Source organism: Brachycentrus maculatus, unplaced genomic scaffold (assembly GCF_059751285.1).
Source record: "Brachycentrus maculatus isolate JH-2025_06_01 unplaced genomic scaffold, ASM5975128v1 h1tg000244l, whole genome shotgun sequence".
Lineage (NCBI taxonomy): Eukaryota > Metazoa > Arthropoda > Insecta > Trichoptera > Brachycentridae > Brachycentrus > Brachycentrus maculatus.
Window position 1 is genome coordinate 1,984,926 of NW_028280995.1, and position 23,862 is coordinate 2,008,787.

Here is a 23,862-nt window from a genome sequence, read left to right on the forward strand (position 1 = left end):
GTAATTACTGGTAGATTTTTTAAGGATTCAAATAAACTTTAACTTAATAATATTTCAACTCATCAGTTTAGAAAAACAATTTTAAGAGGAGGATAATTGCACAAAAAGGTAAAAAATGTTTATATTTTGACTGGAAATTTGTAGTTCGAAATTAAAAATTTGAGTCTTATGTGTTCTTTGCGAATATGTCTTCGGAACAACAATATCCTAATGATTCCTTTAGTTCAAACAAAAATATCCCAATGGTTGGTTTGGATTCCTCTGTCGGAAATATTTTTACCGTCTATTTAATTTCATTCAATAATAACAAAAGGTAGGTAGGCATCTTCTAATGAACGTTTTCCGCCAACGTCGACCGATCTATGGTTTTTTTCAGTATTACGGCTTTTTTTATATATATATGGAAAGCACTACTAATCTTAGTAGTGGGATTTTGGAACATGAAACCGAAATGAAGACATTGCAATCTGCGCGTGGAATCAACTGTCTATGGTGTTATCTGTTGTGTTTTGTGGTGTGGAGGTGTCCGTCGCCTAAGTTTTTATTATTTTTAAAATTGTGACGTGCGGAAAGATAAGTTCTTATCCTGTTATATGTGTTGAATACAAGATTAAGACACAGCATTTTTGGTAAATTTACTTTAATAAATCTTTTGATGCGTTTAATTTACTTTTTGTATTTATAATGATGTGTCAGGCATGTTTGTAAACACAAACTTTTTGTTAAAGTTTTCTGTTACAATCTTACTTAAACGCTAATAAATCTCAAACGTTTAAAAAAAATTCAATTAAAAGTTTTGAATTTAATTATCTTTATTATGAATATTCTCTGAACGGTATTGATATTTACAATATGATTCATCCATTGATGATTAATGATAAATAAGGTTAACTTTCGCGGAAAGCCTTCATATAAAACAGTAATGATTATATTTGTGATATTTTAATAACGAATTTAAAATAATTTAACATTTGTGTTTGCGCAATCAGATTACTCTGTGATATTGTAAGGTTATTATAATAAAAATCTTTGAAAACTAATAAGGTAATAAGTATAGTTACCTATTCCATAATAATTTTAAACGATTTTCGATTTTAGTATGTATGTTTTTACAGTAGCTTTTATTCTAAACAATCAATAATGTTTTACACACATTTGAGCTAAGTATAATTTTGTATTATTTGTTGTAACATATTGAGGTCATAAACCTACATAACATTTATAATGACAGATGGATGTATTTTTTATAACATATTTTAATGTTGTTTGCTTATGCCTATCAATATAATATTGTCGTTTAAAATTTACATATGTTAATAGAAAATATCTTATGAGTCAATATGTTTAAATTCATTACAATTCTGCAAATCAAAATATACAAAACTTGTGTGCGACCCATCATGACATATGGGATCGAAAGCAGACCGAACACCGTAGTCACAAAAAACGCGCTAAGAATGTCAGAAATGAAGACTCTAAGAACCATATCTGGCAAGAGTCTACGAGACAGAATAAGGAACACCAGGATAAGGGAAGTATGCAAGATCGAAGATGTCGTTAGGTGGGGAAGGGAACGAAGGAGGCAACGGTATAGGCATGTGAGGACAATGGAACCATCCAGACTCCCCCATATTGCACTGTACCGCCAACCTCAATGTAGACTACTCCCGGGCATACCACCAAAGAGATGGATCGACAGCAGAGAATCGACATGTCAGGAGGCTATTCCCTCTTTAGAACAGGCCACAAGGCCTATACCAAGCAGTAGAAGAGAAGAAATATAATTATGCACATATTAGTTTGCCATTAAAATTATTAAAGAAAACAATTGTTTTTTTACCACTTGAGTTTATTTAAGCTTGGCTTCCAAAACTTGCTGTCTTAAATAAACTCAAGTGGTAAAAAAACAAGTGTTTTCTTTAATAATTTCAACATGTCTTACCACAAAGTAAATGACGAAACAATAATTCACATATCTAATTAAAGAATTGCCATTATTTAATTAGATATCTTTATTTGACTTTCATTTATTGTAGTGTCAGACTCTCAGAAATGGATAAATGATTAATACAGAGCGGCTGTCCAAACTCAAAACACAGTAAGGGACATTTTTTTGTAGTACGTTTTTTTTGCATTTTTGAACTAAGTAGATTCTACTTAGTCCAAAAATGCAAAAAAAACATACTACAAAAAAATGTCCCTTACTGTGTTTTAAGTTTGGACAGCCAAGAGGTTTACAGGTTGATAAGGGAGAAACCAAGTTTTCTCCAAATGTCAAAATATATTATATAAAATGATTTTGTAGGATGCAATGGTGTAGGATGGTTATCGATATTTTACTTTACAATTGTTTATTTTGTTGCAGATTTTTCTTTTCGTGATTGGTTCCATTTTGCAATAATGCCGACGACTATGATAGAAACTGTCACCATAACGAGACCTTTAAAGGTAATATCTCCTTTTTATATATATGTGTATTGATGAAAGCAAGTTTATGACTCAAGGTGACGAATGAATGTTAACGTTACACGGTCACCGCTGGGTAACTGTATTTTTTTTCTTGATCAGCCATTATCGTATTTTAGATTTTAATTACTTATTTCACCTGTTAAATAGTATTTCACTTGTTCATTTTTTTTTATTTGATTATTCAGGTACATACGTAAACATGTTCATATATACTCGTGTAATTTACATTTTTATATGTGAATGTCTTCTTTTGTCTACATTCTACACAGTTTTCTCATTACTAAACTATGTTATTTATGTATGGTATATTATTTATTCTTATATCTTAGATAACTAAACTATATTTGTAGATACATGGTAACTAAAAATTCGTCAGGCGGACTACGCAATTAAAATTGTGAAAATTATCGAAAGTATTTATTAAAAATAGTAACTGGTACATGACACTTAAGTTTGGTTTATTAGGAATGAATGTAAGAGACATATAACAATAAATCACTAGTCCATAAACAAACCCTGTTTTACGTAGTAAATACCACTATTTCTTAAAATGTACTGTGACACGTGTTTCGATTAATTCCGCATCATTTTCAAACACCGTATGTGAAGCTAATTCTAAATTTTAGAGTTGGGTCCTTGGGACGTTGAAGGTTGAAGAGGGGGTAAGAGCTGTTTCTTATTTTTATCGAAACACGTGTCACAGTAGAATTTAAGAAATAGTGCTATTTACTAAGCAAAACGTTAATTTAAAATAAAGGTCTGTCATTAGAGTTTATGCATATGTAAGTATGAAGATAATATAATATTATATATTTTTTGTCCGCCTCCGTAGGGTAATGGTCAGCACGCTCGGCTACCGTTCTGGAGGTCCCGGGTTCGATTCCCAAGGGGGGTCAAATAAATATAAGTGATTTTTTCACTCATTATTCAATATTACTCTGGACTGGTACCTGAAGCGGAGGGCTGATCACCTTTCCTTCGTGTGTAAACGATCGAGATAACACTTCGTTTATATGAAGCAGTGCCCTATGCACCATTGGGGTGCGGATAAGGGTTTTATTTTATTATTATATTTTTTTATGTTTAATTTTTATCAGATGTTAGTCATTTGTGAAATTACGTTCACGCCTTAATCAAACATGATATTTTGATAAATAATATTTATTGTATGGTGAGTAAAACTAACTGAAACATTACTAAATACTTCTTATCCTTATCTCTGAGATATACCGCTGATGAAGATTTGTTTATTTTGTGATTAAGGTTTTTTTGGAGCGCCATTACCTCATTTTTAAAATAAATATTTGCATCCTTAACGACCTTATTTTGTCAATTACGACTAATGAAATATTTAGTATAGTTGTACCCGGCCACATATTGCTGTGGCTCAGTCTGGTTAAATGGAAATTATGGAAAACAGAAAGCACACAATTCTAATATGCCGCTCACTCCTTTCAACAATGTCATATATCAAAAAACTTGATTTTTCAGGAGATCGTTTTTAAAGTTTAAAAATATTATATAATGTTTTAAAAATAAATATCAAGCCACTTTTTGAACTTTTTACTGTGCAATAGATCTTTTTAGGTAAAACCTGAAGGTTTTTTCTCCATTTGAAAAATATTTAGTATATTAAAAAAAAATTAAACAATACCTCTTCTTAAATATGCAAAAACAACACTCTTTCTTCCCTGTAGCGGGTAAATATTAAGTTAAAAATATGCCGCTTTTGCTGTTATATAGTACATTTTCTGGGCATTCAGAAAACATGAACAACTGAAAATTCTCGATTTTTGAAATATGACGTTGTTAAAAGGAGTAAGTGATGTGTCATTTCACAATGCCTGTGAAGCAGAGAAAATTTGAAAAAAGCTATAAAAAGTAATAATAATAATAAATCTGCATAATTTTTATAGCGCCATTTTCGTAAAACACTACCTCAAGGTTGCTTCACTGTGAATTAATTCACGAGTGAAAATTCTAGGCAAATACACTCGCTATTATCTCCTTGTGTTCTTTTTTATTCTGCATATGGAATATATTAATCTTTTTTTTTTTTTTTAATTATCTTACATTTTCGTGGTTGTCATTTCAATTCACGTGAAAAGTATTGAATTATTTTTAAAAGGTTATTGATTATTTTTAAAAGGTAATTATTATGATAAACACTCACAGCTAAGTATTTCGTTTGTTATAGTATTAATGTACCGTAGAACGGGGCTACTTGAACTTTGATGTGTTACTTGAGCCCAGTACAAAAAAAATCTGTATTTGGTCTACAATAATGAACGTATCGTGACAATAAGTGTCACCTGTCATTGAATCAATGAATCATGTCGATACGTTCATTATTGTAGATCAAATACAGATCTATTTTTTTTATACTGGGCTCAAGTAACACATCAAAGTTCAAGTAGCCCTGTTCTACGGTACCTGCGTTATTTTATCTGAAAGTGTCATTCCATGCACGCGAAACCCGTTTGTGTCCGTGAATTAAAACTGTTCTTTCGAGTTTATTAAGAATTAAGTAGAACACGTAATACGACGGGGAATTGCGCTAGAACATTATGAAAGTACCCCAGGGAATAGATTCTCGCTAAAGTAAAGCCGGCCATGAATAGAACGGGGATTTCAATAGCTCGAAGAAACGCGAAATGGGGTGAAATTGAACTAGGTCAACATTTTAAGAAAATCTAACTTATGTTAGTATAGAACGACTCTTCGAGATTTCAATCTACCGGCTTCGAGATATACCCGTCTCTTCGTCAGGACAACGGCTACGTCAGCATGCAAATATTACTATACTATAATATATTCGGAATGCCCTACAATATACAATTCATTTATCACGTTCACTGCGTATAAAATAATGTCATACATATAAACTTCAATTCGGCTGAACAAGAGATAATTGAAAAGATTAGGGAGAGTTCTATAAGGTGGTATGGGCATGTGGAGCGAATGGATAGCGAGAGAATGACTAAGAAAATATATGTGGCGAATGTGAGCGGAAGAACAGAACGAAGACGGCCGAAAAATAATTGGTACGATCAGATCAATCAGAACCTACAATTTGGTGGTGTGAAAAGTCTGCGTAATCGGAGGGCATGTATGACTAGATGTATGGATTTGAAGGAGGCGAGAAGTGTATGTCAGGACAGAAGAGTGTGGCGTTCCATCCTCTAATATTAGTAGCAGTAGTCATAAGTGTATTCCTTCGTTTTTTCAAAACACATACAACCGGCTACGAATCCTTGAGCTTTCGGCATCACCCTGATCATAAACCCGATTAAAAGCGCACGTGTTTAATATTTTTGTAGGTGTAAGTGTGTTAATAGTGCTATGGTAGTGACGTCTAGTATTGTTTGCATGCTGGTATAGTGATTGTCCTGACGAAGAGACCGGCACCTCTCAAAACCATTAGACAAAAATCACAGTGAGTAGCTCGGCTGTCCAAACTTAAAACACAGTAAGGGAACATTTTTTGTGGTACGTTTTTTGTGCATTTTTGGGCTATGTAGCATCTACTTAGTCCAAAAATGCAAAAAAAACGTACTACAAAAAAAATGTTCCTTATTGTGTTTTGAGTTTGGACAGCCGAGCTATATACAATATAAACATATCTTATTTTTTTTTTAAATGACCACTAAGTTAAAAAATAAAAAATATTCACTGTTTTTTTACCTTTCTTTAAAATTAATCTCTTCGCAAATCTCTTTTCTCCAATCGGAACGGAACATACTTAATATTTACATTTACGCTCTAAAAATATCGCACGCATGAAGTGTCGGGCTCATTTCTCGCACTGTTCATCGTGATAATGTGTTCATTTCTGCTTGAATATGTTTTTACATTTGAAATATCAAACTGTTTGCTATTCATCTCGTCTTTTTAGTATTTACAATCATGACAATGCTGCATTTTAGGTGTATACATGGAAAATGGTCATCTTGTCTTTGAAGTATTTACAATCATGCCAATGCTGCGTTTCCGATTCCAACCAGGCGGTGGCCGGTACACAGACGCCTCCACAACCCCGACCAACATAGCAGACAGACACGGAACAGTGCCAAGGCGTTTGCAATCATGAAAGTGTTTTTTTTTTCCATAAAATGATACACCAAATTCAAATAACTTTTTATCTTTTTAACATTTGGCATCGTATCAAAAATGTTAGAGCCACATTTTTAGATAAAAAATAATTCGCTATTTCGTAATTTATAACTCTTATCAACTGATAAAATTTCCAGTTACCTATCTTAAATGAATTTTTATCACTATGTTGTATACAATTAACTAAAATTTTCCTTACGTATGCATTTAAAAGTTAATTAAATCATATCCGCTCTCTATGTGGAACATATAGAGTCCACAAACTGTCTCCAGGCTTTTCTGTTGGCCGTTAGTTCCCTTGCATCCTCCCAAGTCAGGTTCGCGTCCCGATGTTCAGACGAGATCTGCCGACAAATTGTCAGCAGTGGTCGTCCTGGGCGGCGCGAACCTGATGCCTTGTAAAAGAAGCAAGCTCGATGGCGGCTCTCGGGAGGCATGCGGAGTACATGGCCAAGCCAACTGAATCGCCTTTTCTTGACGACAGTAGTGACCAACATTTGCAGCGTCCTAAGCCTTATCTCTTCATTCTTCACTAAGTCAAACCACCGCATACCTAAAATTCTTCGCAGATACCTATTCTCGAAACTAAGTAGGCTGCTCTGGGCGCTTGCAGGGCAATGCAGGCGTGTATAGGCGGCATTTGGCGACTAAACAACGCAGTACAGCGTTATCTAGAACAATATATTAAATAATTTCATTAATTGAAATACATACGGTGTTGAAAATTATGCGGAATGCATCGAAACACGTGTCACAGTAGATTTTAAGAAATAGTGGTATTTACTAAGTAAAACATTAATTAAAAATGGATATTTAATAAGTCTAGTTTACTAAATTATTTCTTGAATGTTTTTCGCAGATACTTTGTGGCACATTTTATGAACTTTATAAAATAAAACAACTTTGTTTTAACCACTTTTTAATGGTACACGTTTTCCAACCGGTTTCGACAAGAACCTTGTCGTCTTCAGGGTTTATGTACTAATTCTAAAACATTGAAATACGCATAGTTATGAATACTGAAGATGACAAGATTATTGTTGAAACCGGTTGGAAAAAGTGTACCAATAAAAAGTGGTTAAAACAAAGATGTTTTATTTTATAAAGTTTATTATTATTATTCACTGATTGCTTTAAAATTTTGGCACAACATTGATTACGAATTCTTGAGCATTTTCCTTTCTTTTACATTCAACCAGACTAAGCCTTAGAAACCGGGTACAGCTGGTAAAAAATCTTGGTTCTGTGGTTTTTTATTGTACTGTATTTGTATTTTGTAGTACTGGCTTGCGTTATTTCTTATGAAGAATGGGTTATTGTTTAATTTTCTTACCGTGCCGTAATTTCAACAGACGACTGCGCTTTATTTGGTTTTGGAATGACGCAAGTGTTATTGTATGAAGAATTTCTATGATTCACTTATTTACACATAGTTTTCAGCTCAAGGATTTCAATAATAACTCAGAATTCCATAGTATTTTATACAAAAGCGATAGATGCTTCATATCAGTTGAGACACCTATATATTGATATATCATCCATTGGGTGAATAATCCAGTTTCTAATATAATAAATAAATAATAAAAAAGTCGAAATATAACCGGTCAAAATAAAGGTATCTAAAAATATAAATATAATAAAATAACAACTATGTAGTTTTTTCCTCTTTAATTTTATATTACCAGCAACCGGGTTTCTTCGTAACCGACATCATCAGACTGGTATGAGGCTAGACAAAATTCCATGTTTTATACAAAAGGCAGGGGTTGAAAACCATGATTTTTATATATTTTTTTCTGACAAAATTCATTGAAATTAAATGCGTTTAAGTATTGTATTATAATAATAATTACATGTATGTTACTAGTATATATATGAATGTATATATATATATATATATATATATATATATATATATATATATATATATATATATATATATATATATATATATATATATATATATAAATAGGGTGCATAATCTAGTGTCATATATGATATAATAAGCAATAATAGTAAATTATGAACATGAATTATGATGCATGAACGTGGTGTGGCGTTCTATTCTCTCTGCCTACCTCTGCGGGAAGCGGCGTGATGGTTAGTTAGTTAATAGTAAATTGTCTGAAGTTTTAAACTTTATCTTATCAGTGAAAAGTATTAGTCTTTACCAATAGGAGTTAATATCATCTAATGATTTGATTACGATTTTGTGACCTACTTTATGGTAAATCGAAATAAAGTCGGTCATCACTTTTTAATGAAATAATAATATTTTAACGTTAATGAAGAGATTTCACATAATTGTGTGTTTACAGTATCGCACGTTCCACATATTTTTTTATTCAGCGGCACTGAAAAACTCACATACATTCAACTCGTCCCATTCTCACGTTATTTTTAACCCATACATAAACAAACCAACACTTGGGTTTCTTATATAAATAGTTATTTTTATTCTTTATTTTTTTACGAAAATATTAGTAATTTTAGTGTATATCCACTCACCGAGATTTTTGCCTACCAATTTCGACACGTACTCGTCTCTTCGTCAGGACAGTAGTGATTTTAATAAATAAGAAAATGGTTATTTTTTAATAATTATATTATAAAATTAAAATATAGTTATATTTTACAACATTTTGACCAAATACTTGTTATATTACATTGTAATATATTTTTAATATTTTATTACACGAAGGGAGCACGGTAGATAAATGACTGGAATATTTATCTCTATAGAAGTTCAGAATCCTTTCTCAAAAGTATGCAGTATATTTTCCTAAGAATTAGAAGTTCAGAACCCAGTCTTAAAACTACGCAGTTTTTTTCTAAAAATTAGAAGTTTAGCACCCAGTCTCAAAAGTACGCAGTTTTTTTACTAAGGATTAGTAGTTCAGAACCCAGTCTCAAAAGTACACAGTTTTTTACTAAGAATTAGAAGTTCATAACCCAGTCTCAAAACTACACAGTTTTTTTCATAAGGATTAGAAGTTCAGAACCCAGTTTCAAAAGTACGCATTTTTTTACTAAGAATTGGAAGTTCAGAACCCAGTCTCAAAAGTACACAGTTTTTTACTAAGAATTAGTAGTTCTGAACCTAGTCTCAAAAGTACGCAGTTTTTTTCTTAAAAATTAGAAGTTCAGAACCCAGTCTCAAAAGTACGCAGTTTTTTTCATAAAAATTAGAAGTTCAGAACCCAGTCTCAAAAGTACTTACGCAGTTTTTTTTACTAAGAATTAGTAGTTCTGAACCTAGTCTCAAAAGTACGCAGTTTTTTTCTTAAAAATTAGAAGTTCAGAACCCAGTCTCAAAACTACGCAGTTTTTTTTAAACTTTTTTTCTAGTACTTTTTTCATAAAAATTAGAAGCTCAGAATCCAGTCTCAAAAGAATGCAGTTTTTTTCATAAAAATTAGAAGTTCAGAACCCAACCTCAAAAGTACACAGTTTTTTTTATTATAGAACCTAGTCTCAAAAGTACGCATTTTTTTCATAAGAACTAGAACTTCAGAACCTAGTCTATAAAGTACGCATTTTTTTCCTAATGTCCTTAAGAATTCTCATACTTTTATTAAAGGCATGCTCGGACCAGAATAAACGAAGTATTTGAGGCGATATCGGAATGTACGCGAGTGTTCCGCTCGCTCGCCCGGCCGACCCCGGAAGTTTTAATGGTATTAAATACCATCGATGAAATCGCCTTATTTTAATCCCCTTTATTTGCTTAACGACGTATTTTTAAGGCTTTCGGCCGCCAACTTTGTGATGAAAGTTTTGGCCACGTTGCGCTGTTTCGAGAACGTTTAACCTAAAGTGACCATACGTCCCGTTTTGAACGGGACCGTCCCATTTTTAGATAGCCTATCCCTGTATACATGATAAAAATAGTGAAGGACATTGGTAACATAAACCAAAGTAGGACACAAAATGCCGAACCCTCTTCTAGTGGAACGGAAGGTCTGCTGATGACAGTCAACAGTCCGCCATCTCCTGAGGAGTTTTACGCGGTTTCCTCCCAGCAGTGAGCAAATGCTGAGAAGTTCCTGTTTGGCCCACACTAGATTATCCCTCCTGTTCCCAACACAGATTCAAATAAAAACATATTTAATTAGCTGGAAAAAACAAAAATCCACTAAATGATCTATAAACCTTGTACATAATAAATCAAACCCTTATCCGCACCCCAATGGTGCATAGGGCACTGTGTCATATAAACGCAGTGTTATCTTGATCGTTGATACATGAAGGAAAGGTGATCAGCCCTCCGCTTCAGGTACCAGTCCATGGTAATTTTGAATAAATATTACAGTGAAAAAATCACTTATATTTATTTTACCCCCCTTGGGAATCGAACCCGGGACCTCCAGAACGGTAGCCGAGCGTGCTGACCATTACACTACGGAGGCGGACAAAAAATGTAATTCCCATCTAAAAAAGCCTATCCCTGTATAAAACAACATATTTTTTCAATAGATTTATATTATCCACTGACACTTCGTGATGGAATTGCATTTTTAATTTATTATTAGATTAAAACCAATATTTTTAGCTTTTCCACTTTTTTATTTGACCAGCGACCGGGTTTCGTCGTTACCGACATCATCAGACTGGCGATGTCCAGTCTGATGATGTCGGTAACGACGAAACCCGGTCGCTGGTCAAATAAAAAAGTGGAAAAGCTAAAAATATTGGTTTTAATCTAATAATAAATATTTTTTCATATTGATACTATTTATTCCTCTTATTTTCTTTACCAACATTCCTTTTCATTTTATCAATTCATAAAAACTGTGAAAAAATACGTGTTTCTTGAATATACAAACTATTACGTAAAAATTGGTATATGTCCCGTTTTGAGGACAAAAAGAAATGGTCAGTTTAGTTTAACCTAATTTATTCCGTTACCCCCAGAGAGCGTTACGCGTGGGGTCTTACTTACATAATCTGCCATTCATGATGTCGAAGGAAATGGGAAAAATGCCCCTTGATATTTTCCGCTCTCGCTTTCATGGAAAGTACTGCGCAGTCTTTCAGTGATTTTATTATTTATTTTTTTATTATTAATATAAATACAGTGGAACCCCATAAATCCGAAATCCCGGGAAATCCAACAAGATTTTGAAGATTTTTTTATAGGAAAATGTTTTAAAAGCATAGTACCATAAATAAAAGTACCATAAATAAATGTGTATAAAATCAAAGTTAGAGTTGTATTTTGTAAACTTTACTTCTATTCAGTTTAAAAATATATTCATAGATTTTTTTTTGGTATCATTAAGTTCCTGGTGATACTGATCGACAACCAGTTTTAAAATGCCGAAAACATGAGAAAAAATGATCCAGAAATAATGTCAAAGTTATCTTTATATATTAAAATGTGAACTTCCTTATGTAATCAGTGTTCTGGTCATCCGTTTCATCAACCTGTGCAAAAAAAGTTAAAATTACATCGCGAGAGTAAATGAAAGTAACTCTGTATTTTCGGACTATAAAATACCACAAAATATTATTCACGCTCATTAATGTTTTTTTACTGGTGTAGAGTATAGTACATTCAGTTCAAGACTTAGGTACTATCGATGTCCATGTTGGTTAGACAACATGTATTGTGCTGTTGTAACGTTACATAATATGTCTAGTAAATATTCCCGAGTTTGTCATTACTATGGCAGCTTATAATAATCACCTTAAAGCTCCTTTACACCGAGTCATATTGGCTTTCTGAACCAAAAAATATTTCCCTGAAATATTTTACATATTATTACATCAGGTGTCTCTTAAGTTTTTGCGTTTTTTTTAAACACGGCGTTGAAGGCTAAAAGAAAGAAATACGTTCAAATTCGTATCCAGTTTGTATTGACTATTATTTTAACGATTATTTTTTGTATTTTAATTAATTTTTGTGCTTCGATTCGATTTTTTTCAACAATATTAACATTATTAATTATATCGGACACTGGATTATTCACCCTACGAATGAGATCTCAATTTTAAAGCCCTGGGATGCTCAGACTTCCATCTTCTTTCATAAAAAAGGGAAGAACGATACAAGTTTCATATCAAGTTGAGGCACCTTTAAAACGGATATATATTTGTAAAAAAATTACCCTTTTTCGACAATTCACCATAGAAATATGACAAATTGTGAATGAGAGATAATTTCCAAATACGGCACGAATGTATTTTGAAATAAGTATTTTACTAAAATTCTCCTTCAAAGTTGATGAAAAATGGTCCATATTTTTTTAACAAATGTGTGTATTTAAGTATATAAATACTTTATAGCACAAAATACTTTCGGACAAATTTCATACGAGAAAATATTTGTTTCACAATGTAATTTTTGGCGCCTGTTTGCGAGATTATAAAGAATGTTTAGGATAACTCATTTTCATATATTTACTTCCTGTTGAACGGAACCATTAGGAAGCCTTCCAAATACCCACGAGAACCGAAGATCAAGTAATAAACCAAAATCAATATTTATATCCATTGGACTTGTTGCGGCCTCACGGTAGTCACACGCTAGACGGCCCTCCAAAGGCACTCGTAATCAGTTCACCGAGTATCGCGTCTGCTGTATGTGACCATATCCCGAAGGTATTCTACACGAAATTCGATTGTATTTTGTACCAATGTGGAATAAATTATTATTGAAAGGAAAGGAGTAGGTTCTTCCCTACGAAACCTGCGAACAGTATGGTGTTACGATGTTATGAGGGTGTCTTTATGTGTAATTAATGATTCCTGCCAGTGTCCTCGCGTGATTCAATTTGGTGCTACAATCTACTAGACATTATGGCGAAGAAAATGTTCAAATCTGATCGAATCGACCAAATGAAGGAGCGTACAACAAATATGTTCCAGCAGTGCGGTGGTTCGGGAGGAACGGCACCCAATGAGGAGTTCGAACCTCCGTATCACTATACTCCACGGTCTACGGATCTAAGGATATGCACCTTGGAAAGCACATATCGAGGACCGTATTCCCTAAACAGCAATATCCAACGCCACTGCGTAAGCGATTCTAACTTATTCATGTATCAAGATGCCGACTGGTTCAGGGAACCCAGGTCTGTTGCGTACGAACCCGCTCGTCCTCTTCCTCGCAGTTTTATTACCGCTTCCGAGATATATCCTACCGTTGACGATAGACCTGTGGAAACTATTACAACTAGAGTTCAAACTCCAGGAAGTGTCCTTGTACGATTTAAAACATTCTTGGGTATGGACGGTAGCATGCAAAGGGTAGAGGTCATCACAGATGGACCAGACTATGCATCAACGAATACCACAGCGCCAGATGAAAATGGAATCGGACGCATGAAATCTCTGTTTGGTATGAAAGCATCTAGCAAAGTGCGCGATACACATTCGACAGATGGCGGCAGTTCTGCAGATACTTTCTCGGAAAATTTTGGAAAATTTAAAACATTCATCAGGCCTAAAAAGCCAAAAGAAAATATCGAGGTTGTAGAAATAAGTTCGAGTACGTCAGTCAATCCGAACGATAGAATTGTTCGTATGAAAACCCTGTTTGGCAACCGAACACCCAAAAATATTGTCCAAGTTGAGACCAAAGCGGATACAAAGGGATCCAAGAGTAATCTCAGCCGAATCATAACCCTTTTTAAAACCGATGCGAGCTCTCAAACTGACGACATTACTTCGCCTAATGATATCAATAACTGTCCCCCACAGACTGAACACACCCAAAGCAAATATAATCGCTTGAAAAAAGTATTGGGCTTCAAAGATCTACCTCAAGAAACCGTAGTTTCGGATGATAACAATGAAAGGCATATATTCAGTAGGCAGTCCAATCCTCCTACGCGCGTGGAAGACCACGAGGTCGCATCTCGTCGTTTTCCTGTCTGGATGGATGAACTCATGAAGCGTATAAGGGCCGCATTCTCCGGAGCCAGAGTCGACGACATAGAGATACCAGATCCCGTAGTGGAGCCGAAGGAAACGCAGGAAGGAGTGACCAGGAGAAGAAAACTGGGGAGAACTTCCGGTTGGAAATGGCGGCACGGAGACCGCGCCCAAAGAAGACAGACCGAGTCCAGATTCAAGTGTTGGTTCGACTGCGCGAAATGCACTCTTCCGACCGGATCATCAGGAAACAGTAGAAACTCGTCACTCGACGAGCCAGCGCAGATTGAAGAGGTCAGTCACACATATCGCTCACTCCTTTCAAGAACGTCATTAATCAAAAATCGACAATTTTCAGTTGTGCATGTTTTCGGAATGCCCAGAAAATGTACTATATCCCAGCAAAAGCGGCATATTTTTTACTTAATATTTACCCGCTACAGAGCAGAAAGTGTTGTTTTTGCATTTTGAAGAAAAGGTATTGTTTAATTATTTTTTAAATTAAACTAAATATTTTTCAAATCGAGAAAAAAACTTTCAGGTTTTACCTAAAAAGATATGTTGTACAGTAAAAAGTCCAATAAGTGGCTTGATATTTGTTTTTAAAACATTGTGTTATATTTTTAAACTTTAAAAACGTTCTCCTGAAAAATCAAGTTTTTTTTAAATTTATGACGTTCTTGAAAAGAGTGAGCGATATTTACAGTCATATCCAGCCTGTGGCCGCTGAAAGATGAGTAATGCATCGTGCTCCACATAATGTTTGTTTTAGAATGTAGAACGTGACATGCGTGATTAGTGCAAGTCTAAACCAGTGTTTCCCAATAAGTATTACGCGTACCTCCAGAAGTTGCATCAAGGGGTACGCGCGGGAATCTCTCGACTGAAATAATTTAATTGGTAAAAAACATTTCCGAAGTATATTTTTAATCTATCATTGTAATTATTATACTGTAATGTACAAAAATTGCTTTGCAAGAGCAGATCTGTCAGGAAGCCTAGATGCTTCTGTATCAGATCTGGGTATGCGGTGGGACAGCTTTCAATATCTAATCTACAGGGTGGCACAAAATTAATCACCCTATCGAAAGATGTTATAATTTTTGCAAATGGCGTCGTACGTCGATCATATTTGACATTTATGAACTAGACAGCTGCAGTAAACAAACAGATTTAGGATGGCGCAAAATTAATCATCCGATTTTTTATTTTGAATAACTTATTTTCTGAATAAATAAATTAACGATTTTGAGTGATGAATGAATATCTTTATTTGGACCTTTACATTTTTCTGTTTAGTGGAAAATATGATATCCGTCAAGTGTCTGCCGCCAGTGTTGATACACATTTCGCTCACTCCTTTCAAGAACGTCATAAATCAAAAATCGTCAATTTCAGTTGTGCATGTTTTCGGAATGCCCAGAAAATGTACTATATCCCAGCAAAAGAGCCATATTTTTAACTTAATATTTACTCGCTACAGGGCAGAAAGTGTTGTTTTTGCATTTTGAAGAAATGTTATTGTTTAATTGCTAAATATTTTTCAAATGGAGAGAAAACCTTCAGGTTTTACCTAAAAAGATCTGTTGCACAGTAAAAAGTTCAATAACTGGCTAGTATTTATTTTTAATACATTGTATTATATTTTTAAACTTTAAAAACGTTCGCCTGAAAAATCAAGTTTTTTTATTTATGACGTTCTTGAAAGGAGTGAGCGATTTGTGCTAGTTTTATCAATCTGTTTGTTTACCGCAGCTGTCTAATTCATAAATGTCAAATATAATTGACGTACGACGCCATTTGCAAAAATTATAACATCTTCCGATAGGGTGATTAATTTTGTACCACCTGTATAATAGGTGTCGCCAAAATAATATATTTTTAATCGATGTAAGTGCAGCGAACGCTATAAAGAGTAAATACACGACTTCGAAGTCTTTGTTAAAGTGGTACGCGTGAAAAACTGCTTGGGAACCACTGGTCGAAACGGGAAACGTACCGTATCCACTATCTGAAAAGTTCACGATGATAATAATTACTATTTCTGCGCACAAAGGTCACAATATTGTGATTGGGGTTTTAATGCTTTTATTGTTTATTTTATTAAAACAAGAAAAAAAATATGATGACGATGGTTTACTTACGATATTTCCTTAGCACGTTTAACCCTTTCCAGTCCCCCAAAATTAAAATAAAATCTAGGTAGACAGTTACATTCCAATTGGAAAAAAATATTTTGTCCTCTGCTCCACATACTGTTGTAATAGATACGAGTGACAAAAATGTAAGCTTGGATTTTAAATAAATAATACTAATAATAAAAAAAATGTCGAATAACACCCGACATGGGATCTAAGAGCAAAAAATCGATGTCGAATCTCATTCGACATCGATTTTTCAAGTCTATCGTTTCATGTCATGCGCGCTCTAGCGACAGACATGGCCTTTAACAATTGTATATCAGATAAGGGTGTCAGAGCTAGGAAAAAGCGGTGAAAGTCGTATTCCAAACGAAGGTCGTATACCAAACAAAATGTTTCGCGTCCAAACATGACGTATACCAAGTTGGACTTATTTCAAAGCAGACGTATACTGAGGTTCCACTGTATATATCAGGGGTTCCCAAAGTGTGCGCCGCGGCGGCCTGGTGCGCCGTAGAAAGTAATGAGGGGCGCCGTGAGTCAATCCTCTATCGTTATCCGAAACCACAAATATTTTACTCTTTTTTGCTGTTCTGTGTTTCAATCCTGAATTCTTATAAATATAATAAAACTCAATTTCATATTGTGTACATAAAAATTATTTTTAAAAAAAATGTCAAAAAAATAGTAATAAAAAAAATAAAAAAATAATATATATATATATATATGTATATATATATATATATATATATATATATATATATATATATATATATATATATATATATATATATATATATATATATATATATATATATATATATACATATGTATATATAGGGCTAAAAAAGATTGGGAACCCCTGGTAAATATATAATGCTTTTAATCAAAGTCTAACAAATATTTATTTTCATTTTTTGGTGAATTATTTGCCATTTTCATATAGTGTTTTTGAATCAAATTAGAGATTGTGCTATTTGATTTTTATTATTTTTTCAGATACCGAAAAACACTTGGATCTAAACTGAATGTCGTCTTCAGTAAAAATTATTTTCGTTTTATTGATAAGTGTAGTGTAGGCTTGTGCTATGAAGCTCTAATTGTTTACCTTGTAGTCGATTTATTTTCTTGTTTTTTTCGTAATATCGAATAAATATATGAGTAAAAAGGTCAATTATATTTATTTGACCCCCCCCCCCCTGGGAATCGAACCCATGATCTCCAGAACGGTTGCCGATCGTGCTAGCCATTACACTACGGAGGCGGATGGCGGTGTTATTACCATACCACAAAGCTAACAATGCTTCTAATATACAAAATATATATTTAACCCTTCACTGTATGACTTTGACTGCATGACTGCATTGACAGTTCGTCTTCGAGAGACAAGGGAAGTTATTATTTTGGCGTTCATAGCGCGTCTTTTGGCTAAATTATGAACTATATTCGTGAGTTATGAATGTATCTAATCAATAACAACAAAGACTAGTTGCTTATATTTTTAAAGAACGTTTTAACACTAACTTTTGGGTGTGTAACAAATTTGATACACTATGCCAGCCATACTCAACCTGCGGCCCGCCAAGCTTTTTTGTGCGGCCCCCAACACATTTATTATCAGGAACATGATTTACAAAATCTGGCATTCTATAAATATAGAATCGTATATCTTGAGATTTATTTCGACTTTCGACGTACAGACATGGAAACCCGAAGAGGATGGTCGTTGTCGTGTCAACATCAGATCTGGTATAAGAGTGTTGCTACTGCACACGCTAGATTTATTCCCAAAAAACAAACATTTGACAGACAAATATGCGCGCTATTATTATTCTGTTTTGGTCATATTTCTATAAATCTCAAATGGTTTTCCAAAAAAACGGGGGTGGTGGGTGGGTTTCATGATATTTTTGTCATACCAGTATAGTGTTGCGGCCCGCAAAGCTTTACAAATATATGTATGCGGCTCGAAGAAAAAAAAGGTATCATTGCACTATGCAGTGAAGGGTTAAAGTATTTTTTTGTTTTCTCCGTATATTTTGTCTGACTCCTTTTTGCTCGGCGCCTTCGGCTGCGGGTCCTGGCGCGTACAAAGGAAAGTGAGAATCGTCTGGTTGGAGGATCGGAGGTCCTTGGGCGGTGTATTTTTGCCGCTCTCGGGCGAGGGCGGCGCGGGGCGGCCTAGGGCGGCAGTTGCCGACGGACGACCGCGACGCGCGCACGGATTCCCGCCCAAAGTAGGCGAGCCCGCCCTAACAAAAACAAAACCCCCCCGCATCAGTGAGGCCTTCGGATAAATAGCGCAGTACCTAATATCCCCTCGTTAAACTGACTGAAATCCAACTGAGATCTAACTGATCAGGTTGCCTGAGTGTTTGTTGTCACCCATTAATGTATTCAACGTGGTCGTGTTCCTTTGGTTCTGATCGCAGTCGCCATTTCTAAATCCGTTAATTAATTCATTAATTTTTTCACAAATAAAAAAATCACATTTTCAAAACCAGTTTCATTACTTTTCAATCACTCGCTATTTTTATTATCGTATATTTCCAATCGCCTAATAAAATAAAATGGTTACTGTTTTCATAGACGGAGCGTTTTTATTATGACGGCCTGCCAAAATATTTCTTATATACACGCATATTCTATCAAATTGTTTTTTTTTCTTAAACAAAATTTTATAAATATTTCTGAATTAATCTGAATCTTATTCTTAATAAATTATGTGCCCTAGGCACAGAAAACCTCAGTGAGGGCACATTACCGTAATCTGTAATTTGTAATTATGTTTATAATAATAATAATAATAATAATAATAATAAACATCTTTCTCATTTTAAATGACCAAAAGTAAATGACTATTCTCAGAATTTCATTTAAATATTTTTTTCATATAAATGTGTACAATTCGTTCAGTTTAATTAAAACTATCATATATTTTTCACGCATCTTTTTTTTCTTTTAGATATTTCTTTATTTTCTAGTGACAATATTTTCGACGTCATAAATTCAGTTCTACGTATATTTTTTAAAGAATAACTAGTGTTTTTTCCCTAGTGAAGATGTGAGCAGCTTCATACTACTGCATACATACATGTACCAAATGAGGCCTTGTTGATTTTTATTCTCACGAGATAAATACGCACGGGAGATAATAATGGTAAATAAAAGTGAACATTTTAAATCATATAATATTATTTTATTTTAAAATATATCATACTTATAAAAAAGGGTTTATTTATGCTTGCTTTTATGTAGAAAATGATAATTTGTATAATAAAATGGAATGTTCTATATTTTTTCTAACATTCCGCTCGTCACATATAGTCCAATTTTGTCCGAATTTCGAACGGTATCTTTAAATCTCGCCCAGATGTTCCATCAGATTGGCCCCGCCGCAAAAGGGTACATTAATTCCGTTGCAGTCGGGAGGTCAGTTGACAAGCTTCTTAACCCTTGTTACTACGTGCCAGGAAATTGTATGATCCGACTTTTCCCGTTCAGCCCGGACTTTGGGGAAAATGCAGCCGACTGTTAGGGGTGGGGGACGATCGATGATGCCTCCCGCTTACTGCGCGAGCTTGCCGTCCCGCTCCAACCCTTGCGAAATGTAGTTTTCCTTCTTTTTCCCTCGCCTGTCTTCACCGAGTACGCAGACTCGTAAACTAATTTGGTGTCACAGAGTAAAAAAAGTATGTTTTCTGGGAATGGAAAGATTGATAAAAATATAAAAAAGAGTGTGAATTAGATTTTTCTATAAAAGATAAAAAAAAAATTTCTAGGGATGGAAAGACTGATAAAGATATGAAAAAGAGAGTCAATAGATGATTATACTTTTTTTAAAGTATGTCTTCTAGGGCTGGAAAGATTGATAAAAAGTCAAATAGATCATTGTGTAAAAAGTTTTTTAAAAGTTTATTTTCTAGTGATGAAAATATTGTTAAAAGTATAAAAAATAGTAAAATATACGATTGTATAAAAAGTAAAAAAAAACATGATGGGAAGATTCATAAAGATATAAAAAAGAGAGTGAAATAGATGGTAGTATAAAATGTAATTTAAAAAAAAAAAAAGTATTTTCTAGGGAATGAAAGATTGATAAAGATATGAAGAAGAGAGTCAAATAGATGATTGTATGAAAAGTATGTTTTCTAGGGATGGAAAGATAAAAAAATATATTAAAAAAAGAGTCAAATAGGTGATTGTATAAAAAATTTAAAATAAAATGTTTTCTAAGGATGAAAAGATCGATAAAGATATAGCAAAGATACTCAAATAGATGATTGTATGATATAAATATTTTTCCTTCGTCGCGTACGATTTCTTCGTACGCGACCTTACCCGCAAGATGCTGTTGAAATTTTCCAGTTTTCCGCTTTCTTCGCTCCAAGCACGTGCCTTGTCTCGTCGGGCGACTGAATCTAATTAATTTAATGTTAAAAATAAACTTTCCTCTCATTCTCCATGTTTCCTTCTAAGCAAGAACCGCCTTACCCGGTAAGTGTTTTCTGTCTTACAGTAATGCCATTTTCCTTCCGCGCCGATACGGGCACGCGCCCTCGAGTCGGCATAGTACAATATAACCTCGATATAACGGACAAAAATCCGAGTAGATGAAGGTCCTTCTTCTCCTTCTTCTTCTTCTTTATCTTCTTCTAACTTATTATAACATTATCTACTTCCAATTGAGCACAGGGCACTGCATCGTATGGACGCAGTTTTATCTTGAGCGTTACTTACATGAAGGCGAGGTGATCACTCCTGTCACAATCGAGTGCACAATTTTTTCATCAGTGTAGGTAGTAAGGTTGGGTAAGGATAAGGCATAGTAGGCACTGGTCGTGTTTCTATATGTAATGTTATACACAGGGGCGTGCATTCTATACATACAGAAAAGCAGTGCCTAGCCTGTATTACTTACGTTTCATATAGAAACACGACCAGTGCCTACTATGCCTTATCCTTACCCAACCCTACTGCCTACCCTGATTAAAACTCTGTGCACGCCACTGGTTATATGGGTATATATTATACGCATTTTCTTATTTTACAGAGCAAACTTCAAAAATGTAGACAAAACTTCATTCCTTTTTTTAAAGTATGAATACTGAAACCAATCGCTTTGATATGAAACAGCAACGTCGCTACGAATTTCCGAAGACAATAAGCGGATTTTTTTCTGTTTTTTGTTTTGTTTATTTATGTCTATCTAACTAACCAACTAACTAACCATCACGCCACTTCCCCGCAGGGGTAGGCAGAGAGAATAGAACGCCACACCACTCTGTCTTTGCAAACATTCTTTGCCTCTTCCACGTTCATGCATCTCCTTATACATACCCGTCGATTGTTACGACTCCTAACCTGACCACTTTCAAGTATTTGGCATACCTATAAGTTTTTAGATATTAATAAACAAACCTATTTTTATATAACGGACTTCCGGCTTTGGCGGCACCGCCTCCCCCGATTAGTCCGTTATATCGAGGTTCTACTGTACTAGTAATATCGCGGTCGCTATTACGCTATGCGCGCTATTACACTATCACTAATGGCGCCGTAACAATTATCATTTGAGTTTATGCTAACCACAGGAATTGTGATTATTCTTAATCTATTCTAGTCATCACGCTATCCCACTTAATATGACTTATTTCCTAAAATAGAATGCGTAAACATGCTCGTTACATTTCATTGCTGACTTTTCCCATAAATATCATTATGTTAATATTTACCAGTAAAAAAACGTGTTTAGGTTTTATCAACTTATCCATCAAATATTAAATAATAAATATTACATTTGTACGATTGAATACCTTTGATATTTCACTTTGACCTTTGATATTTTGTAAAAGACGTGACGAATGACGTATTTTTCAAAGTATTCAAAAACTTAATATTAATTGAATTTGCCATAGTTGTATGTAAAAACAAAAATGGCAAAAATATATGTGTACTTATATATATATATATATATATATATATATATATATATATATATATATATATATATATATATATATATATATAAATATATATATATATATATATATATATATATATATATATATATATATATATATATATATATATATATATATATATATATATATATATATATATATATATATATATATATACATACATACATATAAACTAGCTGTACCCACCCGGCCACGCGTTGCTGTTGCTCAGTCTGGTTTAACGGAAAGAAAGAAAATAGAAAGCACTTTTTCTAAATCACTTCACAATATGAAACAATGAAATATTAAAAAATCTATGAGACGTCCATTAAATAAAAGAATACATTGAAAGTGACAGTACTTTTCGAGAAGCACGCTGTCCGCCATTAGTTATGTTTAGTATTGCTTGTGTTACTGCTGCGTTCAACAGATGGCGCTGCCATAGAAGCTGCTTTACGAAAATATTTTTTTAACTGCCAATGAAAAATCTAGTGTATAAAAAATAATACGCGCGTACTTAGGATCATCACTTTAGAATTTTTAAGATTTTGAACAAACGAATATTCACATTATTATTTCCGTAAATTTGGTTGAGAGTGCTTAGGCGTCGTGCTAATACAACGCGATAACGAGACCACCGCAAGTTCTCGCGGATTGTACTCGTACGAATCCGCGATCAAACATACAGATCTCGAATAAGTGTCCTAATTGGTCGCGCGAATGACAATTAGGACATCTGTTCGAGATCGATCGTTATTTGTAGATTTTTAATTTTATTTTATTTGGAAATTTTACAGAACAGTTACATAAATACATTTACATTAATGAGTAACAAAAAACCGGTATTTGTAACATTCCAGTTACAAATTTTCACAAATGTAATTTAATATGAATATACCTTGAAGAGGGACGGGAAGGAGGAAAAGGGAAATATCAAAGCTCAGTCCAAAACAAATTATGTAAATATTGGGACACACCACGATATGAATATCGACTTACCATGTGCGCGATGTCAATGCTGACAATGTCGAGTAGAACACACAAATTCAATTTGCGATGGTCCTGTAAACACGTTGTATTAGGACAACGCCTTAGTCCGTTCGGCCCCAGGAATAAAATGGTTGTATCATTTCGCTCACTCCTTTCAAGAACGTCATAAATCAAAAAACTTGATTTTTCAGGAGATCGTTTTTTAAGTTTAAAAATATAATACAATGTATTAAAAATGAATATCAAGCCACTCATTGAACTTTTTACTGTGCAACAGATCTTTTTAGGTAAAACCTGAAGGTTTTTTC

At 33.9% G+C, this 23,862-nt stretch overlaps 2 protein-coding genes across 2 annotated transcripts in view; both read left to right on the forward strand.

Moving 5' to 3' along the window:
- The first annotated feature begins 421 nt into the window (after positions 1-421).
- Positions 422-23,862, forward strand: part of LOC148306311 (transmembrane protein 47) — a 69,603-nt gene continuing 46,162 nt past the window's right edge. Inside the window, exons 1-2 of the mRNA XM_088265233.1 lie at positions 422-629; positions 2,366-2,448. Of these exons, the coding sequence (XP_088121359.1) occupies positions 2,401-2,448 (48 nt within the window). The 5' untranslated portion in view covers positions 422-629; positions 2,366-2,400. The remainder of the gene's footprint in view (positions 630-2,365; positions 2,449-23,862) is intronic.
- On the forward strand, positions 13,099-17,775 carry LOC148306312 (uncharacterized). Its single transcript, XM_088265232.1, has 2 exons — positions 13,099-14,754; positions 17,601-17,775. The coding sequence occupies exons 1-2, from the start codon at positions 13,384-13,386 to the stop codon at positions 17,622-17,624; spliced, it is 1,395 nt and encodes a 464-aa protein (XP_088121358.1). The 5' UTR covers positions 13,099-13,383; the 3' UTR covers positions 17,625-17,775.